This window comes from Harpia harpyja, chromosome 3 (genome assembly GCF_026419915.1).
Source record: "Harpia harpyja isolate bHarHar1 chromosome 3, bHarHar1 primary haplotype, whole genome shotgun sequence".
In the NCBI taxonomy this organism is placed as follows: domain Eukaryota; kingdom Metazoa; phylum Chordata; class Aves; order Accipitriformes; family Accipitridae; genus Harpia; species Harpia harpyja.
In genome coordinates this window covers 75,859,005-75,885,500 of record NC_068942.1, presented here as the reverse complement: position 1 = coordinate 75,885,500, position 26,496 = coordinate 75,859,005, and the positions used below count along the sequence as shown (strand labels likewise).

General features: G+C 43.3%; 1 protein-coding gene across 4 annotated transcripts in view; it reads left to right on the top strand.

Moving 5' to 3' along the window:
- The window catches only part of SYT16 (synaptotagmin 16), a 121,970-nt gene that overhangs the window by 79,010 nt on the left and 16,464 nt on the right, over positions 1 to 26,496 (top strand). For all 4 annotated transcript variants that reach the window (XM_052783449.1, XM_052783446.1, XM_052783448.1 and 1 more), the window contains 3 exons: positions 14,448 to 14,704; positions 20,422 to 20,865; positions 21,944 to 22,133. In XM_052783449.1, coding sequence (XP_052639409.1) covers positions 14,448 to 14,704; positions 20,422 to 20,865; positions 21,944 to 22,133 — 891 coding nt within the window. The remainder of the gene's footprint in view (positions 1 to 14,447; positions 14,705 to 20,421; positions 20,866 to 21,943; positions 22,134 to 26,496) is intronic.

Genomic DNA, 26,496 nt, shown 5'->3' with positions numbered 1-26,496 from the left:
TGGCTGTTGTAATGACCTGCTGGAGCAGCCATCATTTTGAGTGGCCTCATAGACTCCTGAAACAGTTTTAGTAACCAAGGGGAAAGACTGCAATGAAAGAAAAGAGGGAGATTACAGTCATGGAGGAAAAAATGTGCCATTTTATAGACAGTGAATGGGCTTTGTTGGGCTGTGTGGGTCTTCCAGGTAATGAGGAACATATGGTTGGGCTGTACCTCTGCAGATGCTGTTTGAGTGATTCTCGTTGCAGTTTCCTCAGATTGAGTTAGGGAGGCTTCATCAGTACCTATTTGTAGACCAACATGAATGACTTAGGTTGAATCTTAAACCAGTCCATAGCAAAATCTGTAGAAAATCCCTTCTAATGACCATGAAAATAGCTGATGCTCTCATGGCTTCATCACCCTACCTAAAAGTTCCCTGATGTTCAGACGGGTGCTCCCCTGTCTAGAGAGCTCAGTATCCATGTGAGATGAAGCATTCCTGGAGGGACTCATTGCACTGGGCATGAGTGCTTGCCCATGCAAGCTGGGTACTTGGAGGGATTTCTCTCCTCAGGCTGAGAGAGATTCAAGCCCATACGGTCTAAATGTAGCAGCATAATCTGTGTGGGAGTATTTTCCAGCAAATAGTATAAGAGTGGTAGTGCTGGAGAGAAAGCCCTGAATTTGGATTAATGAGAGCACTGAGGTTTGCTGGAGCTCTGTGTCGCAGGGTCAATTTTAGGGTCTAGGCTTATTGCCGTAAATAATGTAGCTATAAAACCCTTGGGCCTGAGGGTGCAGTTTTGCAATTGTCAGTAGCTGATGTAAAACTGCAGCTGAGGTATATTGTCCTTCTCCGATCACACAGTTGTGCTACTTCCCATGTCTGGCCTCACAAGCATGCTACTGTGTGGTGAACCGGACCAGCTTGTTGCTTCAGCTGAGAGTTACCAGCCCCTTCCCTATTACTTTTGAATCAGGTGAGTTGGCCACATGATTACTAAAACTGAAACGAGGGGAAGGGGAAGGGAAAGAGGACAGGATTGTTCCTTTTGGGTGACAGCTTTGGTCCTGAACACATATGAGTCTTGTTGCACCACATCCTCACCCACTGCTGCTGCTGTAGTCTGTGATTTTCTCAGGAGTGCCATGGAAACGGTGGTGTTACAGCGGTGGTAAAGGGGGGCTGTGGTGAATCAACCCTCTGGTAGCAAACAGAAAGTTTCAATTAGCAAAATCAGTGGGAAAATAAATATCTGCCTTCCTGCAATGCAGTTGTTATCCGTAGCAACCCCAAACAAATATCTTCAGAGGGAGTTGATTTCCACCCTGTTAATCAGCAAACAAAGACTTGTGGGTGTGAAGCTAATGGTTACAGCATTGGGTGCTATGAATGGTATGTAATTGGCATGTGTACGCTGGGTCTTGCAGCTTGTGAGTGTGGCATAGTAAAACCGCTTTAAAGAGGAGCAAGAGTCAGTGTCATGGGTTTCCTGAGCATTTCCTTGGCCAGTTTGATTTCTGCTAGGTGGAAGGCCATTTTCTGTAGTGGAGAGAGCTTACAAAGTGGCTCCCTTGCGTTAGAAGGAGAAGTGTGTATCCAAGCCAAGGAAACAAGCTGAAGAGGCAATTGATGGGGAGCCTGAAGGAATTGAACCCATTGTGGTACGAGAGCTACCAGGAAAACTTTCATTAAAATAATGCTTATAAAGTGAACGTTATTTTTTGTTGGAAGGAAAGGACAGTGTTTTCTAACTCATTGGCCATTGGGATCCAGCAGTTTGTTTATTTTCCAAGTCCATGAGCATTTACAGCCCCACACCTCAGAGCATACACAGGTATGCCTGTGCCCTGCAGCGTCCCCAGCGTAGACACAGCATCTGCCGACAGAAGGTGCTTTTCTGCCTCTGCAGCTGCGTGTTTTCTTCAAGCAACCTAACCTGGGCTGGCAAAGGGGTGTAGGCTGACTCACGGATGTAACTGCATCCACACCAGGGGTTTTCCTGGCTTGGCGGTGTTTCCTACAGTGTGTAATCTCTTTTTTCTTCCACTTCTCCACAAATCCTGGGCCTGTGCTAATAAAACCAGTAGCATAAATGAAGCCTGACTCATGCTTACTCCACATGTAAAATGTGAACTAGGTGATTGGGAAAATCAGGGATGATTGTGCTTCTGCTTCTTGGCTGCCATTTCCCTTACCTATGGAAGAACCTTAGGCAGCAAAGTGAGAGTTTGAAGCTGAATCCTATGTTCCTATTTTTAAAATCCAAATTTGGGAGTAGGAAAAAAGCAAGAGGAAAATATGTTGATTTTCATGCTGTTTTCTGTGGGCAGTTCTCTATTTCTCTGCACAGCAGTGTGCAGAATTGGAGCCTATTACTCTGACTGCTGTATTGTTCGGCTATAGAGGTGCTTGATGGTCAGAGCGAAATAATGTCTTGTTTCTGATTACTCTCTGACTTTTTTTGTTTCCTTTTATTTCTTTTTGTTGGAAATGTCCCCTGGTATGAAAGCTGCCAAGTTGTGATTCTCTCTGCCTGCACGGCATACAACCACCCACATGTGTTCGCCTCGGAGAGCTTCCCAGTTGGTTTGGTCATGGCGTGAGGACAGATGAAGAGGTAGAGACTGAGGCGTTGCAAAAGCAGGACACTGTCGCTTGACACTCAGAAAAGAGGGGTGGACCTTACGTTTAACACTGGGCACCAAATGGTTCCCTGGTTGGTATACCGACCAGAAAGGGACAAAACCACATAGGTCGTGGTGCAAGGAGAATGCCCAGCTGAAGGCTGCCTTCTGTTCATTAGGAAACAACCAGTCAGTGTTAGTCAGTGGTGCGTGGTCACTGTGCACAATCTCTTTGTCCGTAATGGCATGTGTAGAAGCATGGGTTTACTGTATCACAGCACATTCTCCATCAATTTTAAATACATTTGAGGTCTGGGTGGTTGTTTTGGATTTTGTTTCTGATTTTTAAAAAGAAAGTTGTTTGGTGGCAAGATTGTATCTCTAAATAGTTTTGAGCATAAATGAAGCTATGGGGTGCTCTCCTCCTTAGTCAAGCCCGTAAATCAGGTCGTTGTGTTACTTTGTACTTCTGTTTGAACTTCCAGTTCAAATGGTTGACAGCAAGAGCAAGAATAAGATTCCATGTTGAAGACAGTTCAAATCAGAGCTGGAGTTGCATAGGAATTGGTAGTAGCAACTCCATGTGTGTTGTTCTCTTTACAAAATGTTCCTCCTTTTTTCTGAGAAGCTTTAACAAATCCCTTGTTTGCAGCAGACCTTTCCAGTTTTCCGAAAGAAAAGCCCTTTCTTTCTGTGTGCAGTTCTGGGTTTTGCTGAGTTAGGAGCTGTTGCAGATCACTGTTCCTCTATGTCATCCTGATCATGAAAATTTTAAGGCCAGGCCTATGTGACTGCTTCTATAATAGCAAAGAACATGGCACAGAGTGCTCCTGGGATCCTCTGAGTATATGCATTATGCATAGATATACTGATATTGTCTTTGGTTATATGATCAGATACTTTTTTTTTGTATAGTACTTTTGCTTCCTTCAGGGCTTGTTGATGCTCCCATTGAAACTTCCACTGACTTCCGTAAAGCAGAATCAAAATCTTTAAGAAGAAGGTGGACACACAAGGGCAGCATTAAGTGTATAGGAAAGCAGAAGTTTGGCATTTGCAAACTTTTCATTGTTCAGCCAAAATGACTGTTGTTTGTTGGGGTTTTTTTAACGTGCAGGCAGACAGGAGGCATGCAGTACATCTATATTTTACACCTACACTATGTATTTTATTTGGTAATTTTTTTTCTCGGATAAGCTTTGAGCAAATGGTAAGTTATTCTTTATACTTGGTAATACTGCAGAGAATTCTTGAATTATTTATTTCATGCATTTTAGTTTAGTGTATTTGGATGCCTGTAAGCTAACTTTGTAACTGATTGGGTGTTTGAAATTTCTGAATAAATAGTGGTAGTTTGAAATATCTTGCCAGAAAAAGAGGTCACCCTTCTTCCTCCCCCACTGTCTCCTCTGGGGAAAAAAAAAAAATCCCACATGCCTCCTTATGAGTGGTGGGAAGTTGATTTGTAAAACAGATGCTGCATAGAAGTAATTGACTTGAAGTTGCTAGAAATATGTATATGCTACACAACATCTGCAGATCTCAAGATGTATTCATTATCTTTCCAGAATTTAGATTGTAATTATGGGTCCTTTATTTAAGTTTCCATGGTGATACAGAAAATGTTTCCCCCTTGTCCTTTCCTAATCAGGACACTTGTATATTTGAATGGCGAACGTTTTTCTCTCCCCTGGGTAAAGTTAGTTTTATTAATACAGAGATATTAAGTTGACATGGAGCTGTCTGCTGCTCAGGCAGAGATTCAGCAGCAGGCATATCAAGCATTTGCTACAGATTCCCCAGTGCCACCATTTAATTAGCCTGTATGCTTCCAAATGCTAGTAAGAAATAGCATCCAGTGTCATAACAAGTGATGCAGTCATGCTTTGGGGATTGGTAAAATTGAAGTCAAAGTCAAGCGGCCAATAATATATCAAAGTGGGCCAAACTCCTCCCCTCCATCCCTTCACCCTTCCCCTTTTGTCTTAGAAAAAGGGCTCTGCTCCGTTTTGCAGGGAGTTGATTGCAGGCCACCCAAGGAGTGCCCTTACAGGAGCGGTCCAGGAGTGCTGCATCCACACGGCCTTTGTGAAATTTCTTGTAATAACCAGAATTGTACGCTATGTTAATGCATATTTATTTAAGTATACAGCCTTGTGCCTATGGGCTCAGGATTTTAATGTTACAGTTGTTTTAGAAGATGGCGAAAGATGTGGCTTAATTACTAAAGGTGATGTTTTATTCAGGATTTTTGGCAGGCTCTTTGAGTGAAAAGGGGACTTTTGTTTAAACTGGAATAATTTTTGTTTTTTATCTTAAATAGCCAAAAGATATACATGTATAAATAGAACTTACTAGCATTTGCTGAGCATTTAAATTAATTTTGTAGATGTTGCGTGAGCTGCAGATAGTGAATTGACAACACAGTTGACTGAAAAGGAATGTTTGTTTTATGTGTTTTGATTATTTGGGTAGATCGTAGCACATTTAGGCCATAGGGTTGTTACAGCTTGAAATAATTTTTATTTTAAAAAATTTCAAAGAAGCTTATTTTTAACAGCTTACAGAAAAATAATCAATTTTTATGGTAGCTGGTCACTAACCATTTACAAACTAATGTCTAAAACCTTTTTCATTTTTATCAGAGTAGGAACACTTAGCTTTTTCCTCCAATTGAGAGCAATTTTCTAGAAGGAACAGCAGGCTTATTGTCAAACTGTGGCAATTCAGACCAGAGGGTCAATTCTACCAGCATGGCAGCATGGAAGAAGCCAGCTTCTGCTGGGCTGGTGGTGGGAGCAGTTTGCTTTGGTACTGCCAGCTTTCTTGCTCTGTCCTCTCTGCCCAGGGAGTCAAGTGCCGTCTTCTGTGCAGCAGCAGGTAAATTTATGGAGCAGAGATAGCAGTTGTCATTAAGTTTATACTGCACATTTTTAATAGACCTAACACAGTGTGTAAAAGCAGGATCTGGTTACCCCACCTGTAGCCGTGTGGTTGATGTAAGTGAGATTTGAGGTGATAAAAGGTGCTTTCCCTCCCAAAGCAGGCAGTGTCACTGAGAAAGCTGCCCTCCACCCGTTTATCTGCAATGCCCTTTTCCTTCAGCTGCTTGGGTTTGCCATAGTGATTATCAAAGCAAGTCTCGGCAACCCTATCGTATACTTCATGCCCAATAGCAAGCAGCGGACCGACCACGCTTGACAGCTGGCTTGTTCACACGCGTGTACACAAACATGCACGTACACACCGACCGCCTGTTGTCCCCACTGCTCCCTTCTCTGTGCACGGTGGTGGGTCAAAACGTCCTGCTGTTGTGTTTCCTCAATGCTGGTGGCAGGGAGATCAGCAAAATTTCTCTGTGTTTTCATCCTGACAAAGCAAGGCCAAGTATATATAGTATGTAGTGAACCCTCCTTCCCCCATCTGGCGGATATTCACGCACTAATGAGGGTGCAGTCATCTCATATTCAAAGCACGTGTTGGTAGCAGGAGGGGAAGGGCACTCACAGGGACGTGCTCAAATGCTTATCTTCACTTTTAAAGGTTACAATTTACATCGGTCTCCCGAGTTCCTCTGCTGCTGGCAGATGGAGTCAGCAGTGCCTGTTAGCCACGTGCCGTATTTATGTGTTCACGATATTACCCAGAGCAGGTTACGTCTGAGTTGCTTTTTCTGCACAAAAGAAGTTCCCTCTCCACCTTAGCAGAAGGTGCAGGGGAATAGAAGCATGAATAAGTTTTCAAGTCCTTTGCTTACTACTTTGTCTTTGCACATGCTGATGATTTTACAAGTGGTTCTCTATGCGTGTTGTGTCTTACTTTGTGTTCTGCTCTGTTAAATATCTTCATTTTTTAAAAAAGAGTAATGTGCAGAATTGGGCAAGGTATAATAATATGTAAATGTTGCTGATACCATATGATATCCACAGGCTTCCCAGAATTTTGAAGAAGCAGGTGATTCTCAAGTTCATTCCCCAGTCCTCCCTAAACCCTTGGTCCCCTTTTTCTCCCCAGAAGGTCCATCTGAGAGCTAGAAGTGTGCCATGTCATCTGGCTTCTTGGCCCAGGGCAGCAGACTGTCTAAAGCCCAAGTTGTGTTTTTCTCCCAGCAGTTAGGGGGAGAATGAAGAACAGACAGCATCTTCAGGCAGCAGTGATGAGGTGATTAAGCAGTTTGAGATCTCTGTGTCATGCTCACAAAGTTTTCGATCAGAAGTATCTGAAAAAGCAACACCAGCAGGCGTGGAGCATAGACCCAAATTCAGCTGTTTGCTCTCCAGCCGTGAGGAGTACAGTACAGAGTTACCTGAATGCAAAGGTACTGTTTGTGTGAAATATGATTAAAGAAGCTGAATTCTAAGATCTGTAGCCTCAACATGGAGAGGTTCTTTTGTTGTGGAGAACACGTCCTGAATCTTGCTTTCTCTTTTACTAAACCTGGTTACCTGCAGCTCATTTCTAAAATACTTAGAGGGGAGAGTCTGGATCCAAGCCCTGCTAAAGTCCATGAAGATCTTTCCATTAACTGTATATGGCTTTTGAATTCTGGCTCCTAATCTACAGGGATTTTCATGGATTTTATTGCCAATTTTGCCAGAGTAAAGACTGCAGGACTTCGTTCTAATTATTTTTGATCTGTGCCACTTAAGTCATTTCTTTAGCAAGCCTTTTAGCAGAAGTTGAACGTCTCCTTTTGTAACAGCTTTGCAAACACAAGGTGAACAGTGAGTGAATTATGCTGTATGATTTGCCAGCACATACGCCAAATGTCAGGCAATGACAGAAACTAAAAATTTATGGCACAGAAGGGAAGAATTTTATGATCTTCTATGGACTAATGTAATGACTCTTTTATACAAACAGAGATGAAATGCATTTAAAAACGTAGCTACTTAGAAAATTGGCCTGAACACATTCTAAAATCTGGAGAAGTTCATTAGAAGGAAGAGCTGTGAAAGTGCCCTTTGTTTTTAGTTCTGTAGAATGTTTTAATTTTGAAATACAATTGCCTGATTTTAATGCACCCTCTGATTAGAGCGATCATTTCATGATATGGCTCTCCATCGAACTCTTCTGGCACAACATGGTGCAGAGTTGCTCTTGCTTTTCTTTTCAGAGGTAATATTGATATTGTTCAAATAGCTGTTCAGAAACTAGATGAAACCAGATGTTAAAGCCTGCTTTCACTATGACATTCCTTTCTCTGCCCCATTCCTCACTAAGCTCAAGATCAGACCCTTCATTACGAACAAATGCCTATAAACTAATCCTTGGGTATGTCAGGTCTCCTTCAAACCTGAAGAGGCTTCTGAGGCATGTAAAACTGATGTTACTGGGTGTACAGCGATAGTTGCACACACCCATGGCTCCCGATACGAGATATTTATTTGGGAGGAAAACTGAGTGGTTGGGGTAAATCCTAAACAACCCCACTCCCTGCTACCCCCCAGTTGCTGGTCCAAGAACTCCATGTGTGTGTGAGAGTCCATTTTGGCTCCTAGCTGGTGCCGTGATCACAAAACACAGAAAGGCTTGTGGGTGTAAAGCCATTATTGTGCCTGGGGGTGTATCAAACACTTTCAGCTGAGCAGATCCTCTGGATCTTTCCGGGTGGGAGGGATGAAGGATCTTTCAAAAGTGCTGTGTCCAGATTGGGATCATGGCACTTTCAGACCTTCTTTAGACTCTGCCCAAGATTTCTCTTCTCCTTGTGTTCTCTTAACAGACCTTTTACTCACATAGCTCGTGGTTTTCTGTTCCTACAGAATCAGAAATCTATAACAAACTTAGGCATACAGCAAAGTTGAGCATCTCGGAGAGTCCTGAATAGCTTCTCTCCCACTCACCTTGACATATGGCAAAGCCTTCTCACACCATGTTCTTACATGAGATTTTCCTTGACCCTCTGTTTTTGTTATCAATGTCATGACAGTCTGCACTTTGGACTCATTTAGCTTTAACTTTTCACCTGTTAAAAATCTTTGTAGTAACCTGAATAGAGCTTGGAAAGAGGAGTGCACACCACAGGAAGGAAGTGTTTGGAGGATGCTCTGGGGAGCTGAATGGCTTGAATGCCAGCTCTGCCCACAGCCTCTCTGCAAATCACCCTGTTAATAAAGAGCCTATTTTAGTTCTGGAAACATGGAGTCTTCTCAAGCTATTACCCAGCATGTGGTAAATTAAACAATCTTGGCCTGATTGCATAATGTCACTTGAAATTTAAGATCCTTTTTCTCTTTAACCCCTAAAATTTACAAGCCATTTTTGTTTAGATTTATTGTAATTAGATAATGATTCTGCTCTTTTGAGGCTCTTCTAGGGAGTTTTTTAGCACTTTTTGATGGCTCATCTCAAAATAACCAAGGTCAGGAGCACTGCTCGGTCTCCCTGCATCTGGTTTGGTTCAGTGCGAGGGAGCACATGGTGCTGGGGTGCTGCAGAGTGATTTGGAACTGGGGCTGTAGCAAGGGCCGGGCAAGAGGATTTACTGCTGTACAAGGACAAATATGCCTCAGTCCCACTAACTCGTATCTCAGCTGCTGTTACTGTCTTTCAGGAAGAGGAGTTTGAAAATCACTGCTAGTAGCTAGGAGGATTTCAAGTCCAGAAGTATCTAGATCCATACTGAAATCCTTTCCTCCTCTGGACCATATTTAAACAGGTTCTTAACTTACAGCATGTGTTTAAATAGAGTCTAGAAGAAGGGATCAAACTTCTTTCATTTTGGAAAATCACAAAGAAAAGACATGCTTTTTCTTGTAAAAGCACAGTGATTCACTGCAGTCCACAGAGCAAACATCGCTTCTGTCAGCACAGGTAACATGCACACATTAAACTCTTCATGTCAGTGTTTCTTGCTGGTCAATGAACTATGTGGTGTTAATTTAGCAAGATCTACTAGGCTTCATCTTTTAACTCGGGAATTGTGTTTTAGGTAGTGATGAGGCCTCTCAGGACATTTCTTTGGCATATTGTAATGCTTCATAGAACTGAGAGATTGTGTATGATTGAAAAAGAAGATACTGTAGGTTAACCAGGCCATTTACCTGCCAATGTAAGGGGGGACTTCATAGTATTTTCCAGCCTGATTTTTCAGTGTTTGATCTGCTGAGCTTTCCCTGGATCTTTGGAGAGATGCTTCCATACCCTGGTACCTGTTAGAATTCTATTTGGAGGTGATGCTTATCCTTTCATCTGACAAAAGTCACGGTTTCTTCACAGCCAGTGCTCCAACCTTGATTACAGACTTTCCTGATTTATTGGTGATTTCTGCTCCCCAGTATTCCCCTTGCCTCCTTCCTGGCTTGTGGACACATGTGACACAACAAGGAAAGGTTGGGGGGCAGAACTGGAAAAAAAAAAAATCACACTCTTTTGGTGTACAGTACTCTCTGCCCTTAATTTTAGAATTGGCTGCTATTGCTCTGCAGGGACTCTTGGCTAATTAAAGTTCAGATAGTTAGATAATGCTGTCTCAACATATATCCCTGATGCTGTGTTGTTTATTCATGTCAGGTATTCCTAAGACAGTTGACATTTTCTTCCTTAAAGATCTCTCAGGTAAATTACAGGCATTTTACTGCTCTGACCTTTTCCTTTTCATGAAGAACTTCTGTTTTCACCGTTTTTTGTGAATATAATGTTAGAACGGATGTAATTGGAGAGGTGTAGTTGTTCTAGTCTGTATAGTTAGGCTATTACCTGTAATGATCCTCTAATACTGGTATCGATAAGTGGTTCTCTCTTTACCAAACTACTTTAAATTTAAAGAAAAAGCCAGACTGTTTCACTGAATGGTTTTGGTGAATCACCTTTTCCCTTCCTTTCCCTGAATACTACAGTTCTTTCCTAACACATTCATTTTGTGCCTGAGTCTTAGGGAGATGCCTTGCTCTATTAATATATTTCTGGAGTTCTCCTGTTATGAATAGCCTTTTATGGCTTTAATGTAGTTTTTGAAAATTCCTCTATTATTGATCTAGATATTATCCCAGCAGGAGTCAAAACCACAAGACAATTGTGTGAGGATAATTTCTTACTACAGTAGCATTTTATTCTGAAAGCCTGCTGTGTGGTGTGTGCTTTGATGGATGACCCACTGTTTAAAAAGTGTATTAGGCATTGGCTTGCTAATTAAATGCCTTAAGGAGTGCCTGTACCCATTCAGTCTCAGTAAATTTGTGGAATTTCTGTTATTTTATTTCTTGCTTCCATTCTTATGTTTACTTATTTCTGTTTTCTGACTTTGTAGAGAAGAATGGGAGTAATGGCAAAAAAATCTAATTATTTTCTCCCTTACTCAAGAGTTTCAGCTCAGGGCAGAGGCGAGACAATGATGGCTCTCGGTTTCAGGACCAGGTCTGCCAGATGGGAGGATGAGGAGGGGAAGAGGTGGGTTTTGCATTTCAGAAGGGAGTGAGAAGAGCACTCACATGGAATCTGAGAGATCTGAATTTGGATCCCTCTTTCCTCCTGAAAGTTATTCTCCTAATCTCTGAGCTGTTAAATTGAAAGAGTAGCCAAGGAGAGGGGCAGGGATTTCTGCACAGCTCCAGGAAATGTTTCCTGAGTGTAATCCCCATTCCATTTGTTGGATTTTTTTTTTTTTTTTTTTTTTTTTTATTGTGAAGCAGGTATGAGTTGGAAACAGCGCATTTGCTCCTAAGGCCAGACATAGAATTTCTTCTACTCAGAAATATTTGGGCTTTTTGTTGTAGACAGAGGGATGTGTAGAGAATCATAGAATGGCTTGGACTGGAAGGGACCTTTAAAGATCATCTAGTCCAACCCCCCTACCATGATCAGGTTGCTCAAAGCCCTGTCCAACCTGACTTTGAACATTTCCAATGATGGGACATCCACAACTTCTATGGGCACCCTGTTCCAGTGTCTCACCACCTCATAGTAAAGAATTTCTTCCTTATATCCAATCTAAATCTTCCCTCTTTCAGTTTAAAACCATTACCCCTTGTCCTATTACTATAGGCCCTGGTAAAAAAATCTGTCCCCATCTTTCTTATAAGCCTCCTTTAAGTATTGAAAAGCAGCAATAAGGTCTTCTCCAGGCTGAACAACCCCAACTCTCTCAGCCTGTCTTCATAGAAGAGGTGTTCCAGCCCTCTGACCATTTTCGTCACCCTCCTTTGGACCTGCTCCAACAGGTCCATGTCTTTCCTGTGCTGAGGACTCCAGAGCTGGACGCAGTACTGCAGGTGGGATCTCATGAGAGCGGAGTAGAGGGGCAGAATCACCTCCCTCAACCTGCTGGCCACCCTTCTTTTGATGCAGCCCAGGATATGGTTGGCCTTCTGGGCTGCGAGCGCACATTGCTGGCTCATATCCAATTTTTCATCCACCAGTATCCCCAAGTCCTTTTCTGCAGGGCTGCTCTCAAACAGTCCATCCCCCAGTCTGTACTGATATTGGGGATTGCCCTGACCCGGGTGCAGAACCTTGCACTTGGCCTTGTTGAACTTCATGAGGTTCATATTGGCCCACTTCTCAAACCTGTCAAAGCTCCTCTGGATGGCTTCCCTTCCCTCAAGTGTATCAACTGCGCCACTTAGCTTGATGTCATCTGCAAACTTGCTGAGGGTGCACTCAATCCCACTGTCTATGTCATTAATGAAGATACTGAACAGTACTGGTCCTAATACAGAGCCTTGAGGGATACCACTTCTTACTGATCTCCACTTGGACATTGAGCCACTGACTGCAACTCTTTGTATGAGGCCTTGCAGCCAACTCCTTATCCATCAGATAGTCCATCTGTCAAATCCATCTCTCTCTAATTCAGAGACAAGGATGTTGTGTGGGGCCACGTCAAAGGCCTTACAGAAGTCAAGTTAGATGACATCTGTTGCTCTTCCCTTATCCACCAGTGCAGTCAGTCCATTGTAGGCAGCCATGAGATTGGTCAGGCAGGGTTTCCCTTTGTGAAGCCATATTGACTGCGTCTAATCACCTTCCTGTCATCCATATGCCTTGACATATCTTCCAGGAAGATCTGTTCCATAATCTCACTGGGCACAGAGGTGAGACTGACTAACTGGTAGTTCCCAGGGTCCTCCTTTTTTACCCTTTTAAAGAATGGTGTGAAGTTCCCCTTTTTCCAGTCACTGGGGGCTTCGCCTGACTGGCATGACTTTTCAAGTATGATGGAGAGTGGTTTAGCAACTACATCAGCCAGTTCCCTCAGGACCCTGGGATGCATCTCATCAGGTCCCATGGACTTGTGTATGTTCAGGTCCCTCAGAGGGTCTCAAACCTGATCTACTCCTACGATGGGTGGGACTTCATTCGTCCCTGCCTTGAGATTCAGGGACTCAAGAGATGTGGGACAAGCAATTGCCAGTGAAAACTGAGGCAAAAAAGTTGTTGGGTACCTCAGTCCGTGTCAGGCATCACCAGGTTCCCTGTCTCATTTATCAGGCGGGGAATTAAAACATTGATTCATCTAAACCAAAGCAAACTAATTGTTTTCTATTAAACAGATTAATTAATACTATTTTTTAAAGATTTGAGTTGGAGACCAAATTTGAAAAAAATGATTGTTCTATAGTAATGACCTTCTTGAGAACAAACCTGCAGGTTTGAGAATAAACAAGCAGGTGGCCCTGCTTGGGCAGGGGGGGTGGACGAGATGACATCCAGAGGTCCCTTCCAGTATCAACCATTCTGTGAAACCTTTCAACCCCAAATAGCTGTGATTGCAAAGGAAGTGTTCTGTTTTCATTACTGTCATCAGCCGTCTGGAAGCACAACTTGTTTTCTCTCACTGTAACTGCTCCTTGCTTATTTGAAAGAGATGGAGGCAGAATCTAGCTCTTTATGTTCCTAAAGCAAGGCCTGGCATCAGATGCATTAGGAGAAGGAAGGTCCCTGGTTTGCTTCTGAAAGTGCTTGCAGAACACATTCAAGGCCAAGTCATGATGTTCTTTTCATCGGTGTCCCTGCACATGTAATTATCTGTGTTGCTCCACCCAGAGAGCTCTCACTGATCCCCTCAAGTAAAGTGCCCTGTGTTCAAAATAGAGACATCAGTGGTGCAGAGGAGGAATGTGTGGTCTGAACCAGAGAAGATTATTTTATTCTCATTAATGAACCTTACTTTAGCCCATGGAGTAAGTGTGTAGGATCAGATTAATTAAAACTAATAAAAGCAGGCAGGAAATTAGGGAACACATCTCCCCTCAGTTGCCCTTGGGACAATTTAGCCCAAACATGGGATTTGGAGATTTCTAGTTGGCTTGTGGGTCTGGTCCTGCACACCCAAGTTCTCAGGGATGGGTGACAGGGTCGTGGTGGCACTCTGTTGTCTCCGTGAAACTCCTTTCCTCACCAGCACTATCCCCTTGAGTGCAATGCTAACTCCTGTCCTTTTCTCCTCCTTCTCCTCCTGCATAGAAGGAAATTGCTGATACCTGTTCATCAGGCCTATGCTGTGCTTTTCTGTAATTTGTCTGACCTGTGTTTTCATGGAAGTGATGGCTTTGGGGCCACAAAGCAGCCCCAAGGCACTCGAATATCCCAGACATTCCACTGATAATTGCGTCTGGTGGTTAACTTCTTCATGTAAAGGCAACCGGTTTCTCATTTCAGGATGGCGTGAGAAACAGCCACAACATCCATCAAATGCTGATTTATACAGGTTTTGTTATTTTATAAGTTCGGTACTGCAGTACTGAGAAGTAGAAAATGTCTCTTGAATACACTGGAGATAAGGGGGGGGGGGGGGGAAAGAAAAGAAAGGAGAGAAAGGCACATTTTGGGAGGTAGAGGGGGAGGATTTTATTCTAATCCCTCTGAAATTATTTTCTTGCTGAAAATTTTTAGATCTGGATGGACTAAGCCAACTGAGTTACCAAGACAACCTATCCTGTCGTGAAGATGACCATGTATCTGTTGATTCAACAACAACAACTGAGAGTAGGGGCACTGGGCAACATAAAGGGCCTAGGATGGAGTCTGTCGTTGCCGATGGCATTAGCCAGCAAGCCACAGAAGGATGTTTGGAAATGGAGACAGCATTTACCAACCAGGGATTTGAAGTAAACGATGCTACTGACAGCTCATCGGCTTGGAGCCCTGAGGTATGGTGAATTGTCATTTATTACACATGGTGTAAGCTTTTGAAGGATATTGGGGGCCAAAAAATGTTAGAGGAGAAATGAAGTGAAAAATTGATCAGCACAGCACAAGATAATGGTACTCCTGTGTGTGTGTGTGCATGAACATACACCCCTCTCTATGCGTTTCCCCTTTTTCTGGTATTTTACCTCTTGCTACTAACACTCATTCAGAGAAGCTGTTTTATTGCTTGATTTCTGACTGCAATCTCTGAACTGAAATTGGAGCCATTAGCTGCCTGACAGCATTTACTACCATTTAGCAAAGAGCACTCTGTGGTGGCCCCGGGCTTTGTTACTGGCTGTATGTGCAGGGTGTGTGTCTAGGGACATGGTGTGTGGTCACTGGGTCTTAGACCTGTGCCTCTTTTTCCAGGTGGTTTCTATGGCTTAGAGAATGGGAAGCATCTGGAAAGCTGGAGGCAGCTGGTGGGGGTGGCCTCTGACTTGGCCAAGTGACCATCACTCTGGTCCCCATTGATACCAGGCATCCTTCAGGGAAGAAGAGAGCCTGAGGTTGGAGCTCCTCTGCTTTCCCTTAGTTCTGCACCTTTATTTTGAAGCCTCAAGAAAACATTACAGATTTTAAGGCATTGTAAACACCTGATGACTTAGCATCCCCCTTTTCTTTCATAATCTTTCTCCGTGATGTGTTGGTTTTCATTATTATTTTACCACAAGATTAAATTTCTGAAAAAATACCAGCCTGCATCAGACATATTAAAAGAACAGCACAAAGGTCACATCTTCTGCCTGAGTTAAAGGAGGCTGTTCTTCAGCTGTGGAAATTAATACCTCCGTCACACACTGAGCAACAAGGCTTTGAGGAAAAGGTTCCTTTCCTCAGACCATGCTGCCTGCAGCCAGTTAAAGAGATGGAAAGCAGCTCCTCGGTGCATATGCTGCAGCCCTAAGGGGTGTTTTGAACAGTATTTTGGTTTGCTGCACAATCCAGTCCCACAAAATACTATGCAACACATGGGAACTCCACACGGCAGCAGCCCTGCCCTCTCTTTGCTGTGTGCCTCTGACACATACTGTTTGTCTGCCCATCTGAGGCTCATTTCTCCTTTTCCCCATTTGATGTACATTGTCATGGTTCACATGTGCCACAATGTCTCCAGTGTCCTCTTGCATTTCTTTGGAACGCATCACTCGTTTTGCTCCTGGTATCTACATTTTAAAAATGCAAAGAATGGTTATAGCATCAGGGGGCAGATATGCCCAAGTCCCAGTTTATCTACTACAAGCAGCTTCTCATCCAAAGGTATTGTGTGGATTAATGAAAGGCTTTTTATTGCAGGAACTAAATGTTCTGACATGTCAGAAATGTCTGAGTGCTATTATACTCCACTCAAAGGACCTCTCTTTAGAGACAAAAATGATAATTTTATGCCCCTGCAGTGGAACCACAAGTACCATTTCAAGCCTTGTCCATAATTAGCTGCTCCTTCAGGTTTCTCTGGCAGAAATGGACTTATTTTACCTAGTGAAGTGGGTATTGGCTGTCCTGAACGACCAGGTTAGACATACAGTATCAATCAGTATACTTGGCTTGACCTCTCAACAACTGTGCTGGGAAGAGGGAAAGAAAGAAATTCAGATGAAGTATCTAAAACCCTCACTTCCCTTGGATTCCAGTTTAAGTGTCTGTATAACCAATACATTCAGAAAGGACTCATAGTCCTAGCTGAGCTCTGAAAGCCAAGGGGAATTCTGTCAATGACTTCCACAGAAAGGAGATTGAGCGTCCTTAAGCTTTGTCTGCTGAAAACCTGTGCAGGGGTGAGTCCCAGATAGCACAGTGCTTTCTGAAAGGGCCAGCCCATGAGGTCTCTAAAGCCTAGTTGCCTGCAGAAATGCCACTGCCACAGAGTTTGGCATTTTTCTCTCCCTCTCTGCCTACAGTTCCTGCAGTGGTTGTGGCCACATGTGATGGGTTAACCCTGGCTGGACGCCAGGTGCCCACCAGAGCTGTTCTATCACTCCCCCTCCTTCTCAACTGGACAGGGGAGAGAAAATATAACAAAGAGCTTGTGGGTCGAGATAAGGATAGGGAGAGATCACTCACCAATTACCATCATGGGCAAAACAGACTCAGTTTGGGGAAAAATTAACTTGATTTATTACAAATCAACCAGAGTAGGGTAATGAGAAATAAAACCAAATCTCAGAACACCTTCCCTCCACCCCTCCCTTCTTCCCGGGCACAACTTCACTCCCGGATTCTCTACCACCCCCCCAGCGGCACAGGGGGACGGGGATGGGGTTTACGGTCAGTTCATCACACGTTATTTTCTGCCGCTTCATCCTCCTCAGGGGGAGGACTCATCACACTCTTCCCCTGCTCCAGCGTGGGGTCCCACCCACGGGAGACAGTCCTCCACGAACTTCTCCAACGTGGGTCCTTCCCACGGGCTGCAGTTCTTCACGAACTGCTCCAGCATGGGTCCTTTCCACGGTGTGCAGTCCTTCAGGCACAGACTGCTCCAGCGTGAGCCCCCCACGGGGTCACAAGTCCTGCCAGAAAACCTGCTCCGTGGGCTCCTCTCTCCACAGATCCGCAGGTCCTGCCAGGAGCCTGCTCCAGCGCGGGGTTCCCACGGGGTCACAGCCTCCTTCGGGAACCCACCTGCTCCGGCGTGGGGTCCTCCACGGGCTGCAGGTGGATATCTGCTCCACCGTGGACCTCCCTGGGCTGCAGGGGGACAGCCTGCCTCACCATGGTCTTCACCACGGGCTGCAGGGGAATCTCTGCTCCGGCGCCTGGAGCATCTCCTCCCCCTCCTTCTTCACTGACCTTGGTGTCCGCAGGGTTGTTTCTCTTACATGTTCTCACTCCTCTCTCCGGCTGCCGAATACCTCCGTCCCAACTTTTTTCCTTCTTAAAAATGTTATCACAGAGGCGTTACCACTATCGCTGATTGGCTCGGCCTTGGCCGGCGGCGGGTCTGTCTTAGAGCCGGCTGGTATGGGCTCTGTCGAACACAGGGGAAGCTTCCAGCAGCTTCTTACAGAAGCCACCCCTGTAACCCCACCCGCTACCAAAACCTTGCCACACAAAACCAATACACCACAGCTATAGTAGCGCAATTTGAGATATCCTGAAATCCAGATCCTTTCTAGCTGTTCTGTCAAAAACCAGGGAGCTGACCTTCAGTCTGCCCCACACGCTGCCAGAAGATGAGATACTCAGCCCTGTTGGGGCAGGAAAGTACCTCCTGGATCTTCGTACCTGCAGGTTTATGATGGCGCATGGGAGTTCACATTCTCCAGCTCAGACACGTAGATGAAAGCAAAGTTATGCTGCAAGCACAGTTGTCTCCACACTTTAGCAGCAGTTCTCAAATGCGCCTTGATTCCATCTCCTCAATAGCAAATGCACAGATGAAAGTGGGGAGGGATGAACATGTGGAGGGAAACATGAATCAAGTGCAACCCCATTACGTTTCCTTCTTAAATATTATTTCATCAACCAGACTGAAATAACTTGACAGCTACACAGCAGTACTTAACATTTGCATAACATCACATTCTCTCCAGGCAACCTGGCCTGCCTTGCATTTTTGTCTTTGCAGCCTGCTGTCGTACAGAAAGGCATTTTTATGGGCAACCAAGTCATTTTGTGTGCTGTCCAACTGGTGATTTTTCTCTCTTTGACATGACTTCTGCAAGACATAGGATAGCAGGTCTCCATCACTAATGTGCACACATGGACTTTTGTATTCACGTGCACGAATCTTAAAACGCCTATGAAAATATGAAAAGCTGGAGTTTTGCACATCATGGCAGATGAATCTGAGCAACTTGAAAAGTAGATTGACAGGAAGTAGACATAAATTTTGAGGTTTGTCTGAGCTCTTGTTTGAGACATACCACTCTAGACACTTCTGAAGAGAATTACATCAGAAGTCCTATGGCCCATCATCTGTACTCTAAACAATGAGATTCCTATGTTGAAAAGAAGTGTAACTTGAAATGCGAAAGAAGATAAATGTTTGAGGAGGAGGGTGACTCAGACTGCTAGTGACAGGCCTTAATTCACCTTCTGGCTATTAACTGAAAATCTTTCCCTAGTACAGTGTATACTCATGTTTAAATACAAATTGATCACTATAGCAACCCCTTTATCACATGAAGCACATTCTAGCTCTAAGATAAAAAAGCACTTTTGAACAGAAACACCCACGCCCACTCATCAAAAGGTAAGGTGAGCATCCATGTTTTTTATCTTGTTTTATCAAGGTGATTTTAGTTTTAAAAGTAGGTAAAAGATTGTGTGTGAATTGGTCTGCCCATGTTTTGATTATTTAGTTTGAATTTTTATTCTGAATGTATTAGTATCCAAACTGAACAGAAGGAACAGATGCTTCTCTTGGGAGATTTGAAAAGGGAATAAAAAATCAATATGTATTTAATCAGACTGTTTTTCTCGATTATCATTGCTTTAGCTGTAGGAAAAGTATTGAATTATAAGGTAGCTTCTAGAAATGGAATTTCCATTTGGCAAGAAATTCTGACATGGTGATTTCCCCTCCTTCAAGTTAAACACAGTGCTTAATTTTTTTAATTTCCAGCAGAACAAAATATCCAAAAAGTTAGCAGGTTTGACTGAATTGTTTGATTTCGTGTGCTGGTTTTGGCTGGGATAGAGTTAATATACTTCATAATAGCCAGTATGAGGCTACGTTTTGGATTTGTGCTGAAAACAGTCTTGATAATACAGGGATGTTTTCCTTACTGCTGAGCAGTGCTTACACAGAGTCAAGGCCTTTTCTGCTTCTCACCCCGCCAGCGAGTAGGCTGGGGGGTGCAGAAGAAGTTGGGAGGGGACACAGCTGGGACAGCTGACCCCAGCTGACCAAGGGGATATTCCAGACCATTCCATATGACGTCATGCGCAGCATATAAAGCTGGGGGAAGAAGAAGGAAGGGGGAGATGTTCGGAGTGATGGCGTTTGTCTTCCCAAGTCACTGTTATGTGTGATGGAGCGCTGCTTTCCTGGAGATGGCTGAACACCTGCCTGCCCATGGGAAGTAGTGAATGAATTCCTTGTTTTGCTTTGCTTGCACGCACAGCTTTTGCTTTGCCTATTAAACTGTCTTTGTCTCAACCCACGAGTTTTCTCACTTTTACTCTTCCAATTCTCTCCCCCATCCCACCGGGGGGGAGTGAGCGAGCAGCTGTGTGGTGCTTAGTTGATGGCTGGGGTTAAACCATGACATTTCGGTAATGTAAAAAAATCCATTTTGAAAAAATTCCAGTGTATGTTCAAAGTAATAGGTTAAGTTGATTTTTTAACCAAATGAAACCAAAAAGTTTTATTAATGCGTCAAATTTGACGTGAATGAAATTTAAAAAACCCCTTTGTTTAGTTTTTCCCTATGTAGATTTTTTGCAAAATTAACAGTCTCCTGAGAAACATTTAAATATTGGTGAAACTTTTTGTTGGAAATGTTTCAACAAGTGCTGTTGCTTACTTGATTGTATGGGGAATATTACATAAAATCAGGCAATTGACTGTCACTGGCCTTTCAAGAAACAGTGGGATCCTTATTTTTCAGAGCAACTGCCTACACTTTTCAGCACAAGTGAGGAGAACAATTTCTTTTAAATAGAGTTGGGATCACAGAGGCAGTTGAACTCCAATGGAGGTTTTACTTCTTCCTTCTCTTTGCAGGAACATAATGAAGTGAACAGTGTACCAGCTCATCATGGTGCTCATGAGCCTATCTGTAAATGTGGTGATCTAGAGGTCATCTTCAACTATAAAGCCTCAAGTCAAAAGCTAGTAGTTACTGTCTTGGAGGCCAGGGATATCCCAGACAAAGACCGCAGTGGTGTGAACACCTGGCAAGTGCACACAGTCCTGATGCCTAGCAAGAAACAGAGGGGTAAGACAAGTGTTCAGAGAGGACCCATCCCCATGTTCAAGGATAAAATTACCTTCAGTAAGCTGGAGCCGGAGGCGTTAAGCAGCCACGCCATTCGTTTCCGCCTCTATGCGGTGCACAAGATGGTTGGAGAGAAGATGATGGGAGAGCAGTTGTTCTACCTGAGCAACATCAGCCAGGAAGGGGAAGCGAAGGTGACATTGGTCTTGGAGCCAAGGAGTAACTTGAGCGTAAGTTTGATGAAAGAAATATGGAGTCTGTAAAATTTTTTATCTGGTGAATGGGGACCAGCTGTACCTGATATCTTTCATTCAGGGCTGTTAGGATGCAACTGGTGGATCTGTCCTACTGTCACTTAAAAAGTTATCAGTAAGGGGAAGCACAGGGCTTGTTTTCCCTACACAAAGATGTGCCTTATTAACAATGGCTCAGCTAGCAAGCTTACACAAAATCATGTAGACGTACTACATCTACGCAAGTCATCAAATGCTGTGCCATGTAGAAATAGTAGGTTGGTCCCAGAACCACCAAGGCTAATTACGTCTTAATTTCAACAAGTACAGTAGTTCTTGTGCACCGTTATGTTGGTGGACCTGTACTACTGCCAGTGCAAGAGCTACCTTATTTGGCACTAGCTACTGGCTTGTGGATCTCTGCGTTGTCCAGTTTCCGTGTTACCAGAAATGTTTAGTAATGTTCCTTTTCATGACAGATGGAAATGGAGAGGTGGGTAATGTGAGGAGGAACTGGCTGTGCTGCTTCATAGTCTTCCATGCACATCACAGTTGTATCCAGCTCTGGCTATGCCAATCAATTTGTGTAGATGAGCTCTGTCATGATTCACTGGCTACAAAAAACTCAGTGAGAGGTTGTGCACATGAAATGAATAAAACATCATACTCCAGGTGAAGAGGGGGTAGAGAGAGCATCATGGTGGCAAGGAAAGTAAGTAAGAAAATACACGGTACATGACCAAAAAAAACCCAAACTGCAAAATTTATTCCATCCAAAAGCCATTGTCAAGGAGATTTACTGTGCATTTGATGTAGTAGGATGTATGCTTATCTCAGAGGCTTTGATTTACACTAGTGATAACACATTACGCAGAGTTCCTCATCTTTAAAAAGAAAGTTCAGAGATGTGTTTTTGTAAAAGTGATGCTTTGATTCTTCTGGTGCCCCATCATAATTCATTCTTAGTCATTGTCATTTCTTAAGAGAGATCTTACTAAACAAGGCTACAAGATATAAATTAAGGGAGGGTGGTGGTGAATGTCCTGATGAGACTTTCAGTGCTCTTTCCCTGCAGAGTGCAGACTCTCAGCTTAGTCTGTCAGCAATCTCTCACAGTGATAGCGCTTCTTCAACACAGTCCCTGTCGCATGGAGGGGTGCCAGAGCTGCTCGTGGGATTGTCGTACAATGCCACTACGGGGCGGCTGTCAGTGGAGATGATCAAAGGCAGTCATTTCCGAAACCTCGCAATTAATAGGCCACCTGGTAAGTACTTTCACTGCTATTAAATAACACCATTGACTCAAAATTTGCTTTTTATTTTCTTCTTCAAGATATTCAATTATGTCATTTCTGAGCTGGGTTTCCTTGCGGAGTATCTGATTGAAAATTAAAAGCATTATTTCAAATACATGTGCTGGTAAATTTTACAGTGTAATTGGAGGCAATCATATGAAGACACAGCTGACGGGACAGTAATACCTGAATGTCTCTTTTATTGCTTATACCTATACAACATCTGATTATGGCAAGAGTGCTATTATGCCCAAAGCACAGAGTAATTCTCAGCAAATCCATAAAAAGAAAGAAGTGCTTTTCAAGTTATTATGTGTTACCACGTGACCTACAGAGGCCCTGCCTAGTGCCATGAAGTGTTTCCCAGGGCTATACTTTGTTTGGTCCCCTTGCTGTGCTGCTGAGTGCTAGGTGACCTGGTGCTTTTGGCCCTTTGGAAATCCTGCTGCTGTGAACTCTCTGCTACTGCACAAAAAATTTTTCTGCAGAAAGAAGATTTGAAAGTTGTTCTTCTGGGTGACAACAGTTGAATTCCCTTCTGCCGATACCTAAAGTAAAAAATGGAAATTGCTTTACAGTAGGTTTAGTTAGTCCCTGAGCTGTAGTTAGTCCTTGAGGTGGGTAGTGGATGGACGGTGCTAATGGCCACAATATAGATGGGGTCGTGCAGCCATAGTCCATGGTGTTATCTGCTTTGCTGGTGGTCTGCCTCATTCAGCGGTTGAATGGCAGGGCTGTATTCATCTCGTATTGTCCTTTTGCCTCCTGTCTGAAACCAGCAGCTAATGGCAATGTGAAATAACTTCTTTTTGTTTGTTGGTGTGTTTGCTTTTTCTGATGCGGTTGCCTGCCTGTCAAAGGTAATAACCTTTGACAGTTCCTTGCATTCACTGGATTTGACATAGTATCTCCAGCTTGCAGAATGCTAAGATTGCTTTTGCAAGTTGCTGTGCTTTTTGGCCCAGAGCTAGTAAAGTATTTATTTAATATTTCTGTATATGGATGTAAAAACTTAAGTTTCCACTAAACTATACTTCAGTATATTACAGAAATAATCTGTGTTGTCAGTCAGTCCCTCAAAAATTACGGGCAAGTCTATGCAACAGTAAAACACGACCCCAGTCTGTGTAGCCCCAGCTAGTCTTATAGTGGCTGTGGCAACATAGGTCTCCATGTGAGTTACTTAAAGACATCTTCTTGTTTGCATGTAGATGTTTTATTAAAAGGTTTCAAGTTGGGGCCTTTTTACTAATTTAAAGCAAAGGTAGACTAAGACAAGAGTCTACCCACATGTCTAGCAAGCAAGCTCGCTTGTGTTTATATATGCTGCAGTGTAGATACATCCTAAAGTTTTATTCTTAGAAATGAAATTAAAGTAGTCCCAATATAGGTCCGAGTTAATTTGCTGCAATTTTTTCTGGCATGTTTTCATATATCTACCTGTGGTATTGGAGTTTTGTCTCTTAGCTGCCTGAAGATGAGGATTATGCTGCAGTTCTGTTCTTAAATCAGGCCCTGCACAAGTTGTCTTGTATCTGGCTGGGTCAGGCATCTGTAATGCCCCACTCTTTTCCCATAAATGAAACATCTTCACTGCAGAGAACTCAAAGAATTGCCTTCCAGCTTACTACCTGCAATATCATGACCAAATTAGTGACATTTTTTGGTATTCTTCTAACAAATGTCTTTTTGGGTGCATGTTGTATAGCTCTGTGTGTTGCAGTAAGCTGAGCAACCCTATAACTCATTGTCTGTGAGTTGCTGGGGAGTTGTGTCTGTCCTGGGCCTCTGGTGGGATGAGGTTTGGCAGATTAGCTGTGTGTGTGCACAGGTTAGCTTTCAGCATGGGAAAGTTTAGCTCCTTTGATTAGACATCCCATACACCTTTTTAGCTGGTAGGCACACAGGAGTGCAGTAGCTTGGTTGGCAGCATCTTTAAACCTGAGAAGCATTTTGTGTTTGTTGGTGAGATGAGAACAGGGCAGGATATGAGAAAAAAAGGCATTCCTTTAGGGAGCTTTCATTTTAAATTCTGCCTGAATTTTCCATTTCAGTGCTTGTAGGGCTTCAGATAAACTTAGTTAAATGGGTTTGATAAGCTAGCCAAAGTCTCCTGCCACCTAAACCTAATAGTCCTGACATTGTTTCATAACAGTTCTTCCATCTTTGCTGTTAAGGCTATCTTGAGTTGTTTCTTTGCATCCTTTCTGTATCCAGATCAACGTTAGCATTGTCAGACCAGTATCTCTTGGTGTTAGATCAGTTATTAGGTGAAACATGGAAATACGTAAATGATTACAGGCAAATTCCAAACCTATCACAATCTGCTTCTTTTATTCCAAGTCACATTGTTTCTTCTGTATTTTGCATTGTTCTTCTGTGCCTATAAAGTTCCCAGTAGTGTGGTGAGAAAAGGAAAACCCAGTGAAGCAGAAATTGAAAGAAGTTAAAAAGAAGGGAGAAAACAAGAGCTTGTCTCAGATGCTGGAGTAGGATTTCACTGATAACTCCTGCAGGCACTGCAGAGGAGTGCTGTGAGGTCCGATCGTTACTGTCTGAAACGTGCTGGTGGCTGAATGAGATGCTCAATAAGTCCTTCGCTAGGTGAAAACTAAAACTGCTATCTCCCTTTCTGGAGGGTGAGCAAATAGCCCTTGTGTTTTCTCAAATACGCCCTATCTGCGGTTCTGTTGTTTCAGGCTCAGAGGGAGTGATTTATTTCCTTAAAGTATCATGGGGATTTCAGACATAATAGTGCTTCGGGACACTTAAATACCAAGCCCAAACTGCTATTCAGGGCAGCCATTTATGGTAAGACTGAGAGAAGTCAATGAGCAGAATCCATCTCCATTCCCAGCCCTGCATGCACAGAGCCTGTACAGTATCCATATGTGGTCCTGTCGCAGCCCAGTGGTTTTAGTATTGGCTGATGATGATAGCTGCAGCTATGGGGAATGACAGGAGAGTCTTGCACCACAACACATTCTCCAGCTGTGCTTTTTGCCCACCTTGACCCTCTCTCTTCTCTGCCACCTGGGGTCCTGCACAGGTGAGCTCAGCATCTCCTGCAGCGTGCGTGCTCCCTCCTTGGCATCCTTGCATGGGGATTCCTCTGCGTGCAGAAGAAGGAACTGGACTGGGGCATCGGTGATTTTAGGTGTTAAAGACTGCAGAGGCTAAAACAGATGGTTTTCTGGAGAAGGAAAGGAAGATTGTGCACGTCTCAGTTTTTCCTGGGCACGTCTTCTCCTTCACTTAAACCTTTAAATGGGATGCAGAGAGTTAAACTGAGTCAGGTAAATATCAAAGTCATGGGTGCTTACATGGGTAATAACTGGGTTAGAAAAGAGCTGGGCAGCTTACAGAGACTTAAATCTTGCAGGCAGTGTCTTTTCTTCAGGTCACATGTGTGGGGTTTAAGGATAGTTTGGTTGAGGATTAGTGCCCAGGTATTGTTCTGGGGAACATGCTGACTTATAGGCCTGAGTCTACAATCCCTGATCACGCAAATAGATCCATTATCACTCAAAACACTTAAGAGCACTCAGGAGTATGGCTGCAGCATTGGACTGTAAATTATCAGTGCGTGCCAAAAAGCCTCATGCAGAAAAACATCTACGGTTTTGTCAGATGTGGACACCCTAGGTATTTTAGTGCTAATGGTTTGTGTGCTGTGCACCTTATTCCCTTTGGTTCTTGTAAAAATCATTAACCTGTGCTAGCATTTTGTACGGGTTCATGTTTTGGTCTGTGGTATCTTCTTAGAACAAAACCTAGTGTGTTTGTTTAAAGGATGTTTACTAAAAAAAACCTAACGAGAGAAGCCTACAGCACTGGCAGACGTGTCTTTAAAAATTTATAACCAGTTACATGCTATGTCCATGGTAGTAGTACCTTGGGATTGTAGTGATGCACCGGGAATCATTTGTGCTAGTCAGTGTATAAACATGCAACAGAGAGATGGTCTCTGCCCACATGGTATTTAACCTTCATCAGCTGCTCTGCTGGGTGCAGTTCTCTAATCCAGCCTTCCTTCTTTCCCCTTTTGCATTTCTTTTGGGGTTTATGTCTGTGTGTAATGCAATTTGAGAAGGACTATTGTAAAGAAATTCCCTCAGCTAAGAAAAGTCCTCCAAGCTTTTCAGCAGCTGTGGAATTAATCACACATAATAATTACATCCATACATGATCATTATTATACCAGCAGCATATTAACTCCATTGAACAAATACAATAGCATTAACGCTAGAAAAGACAGGAGGGAGAGAACAAGCTATCAGGATTTCTATTTGGAACAGGAGAAATTCTTGAAGTAAAGACTTGTCTGAAAACA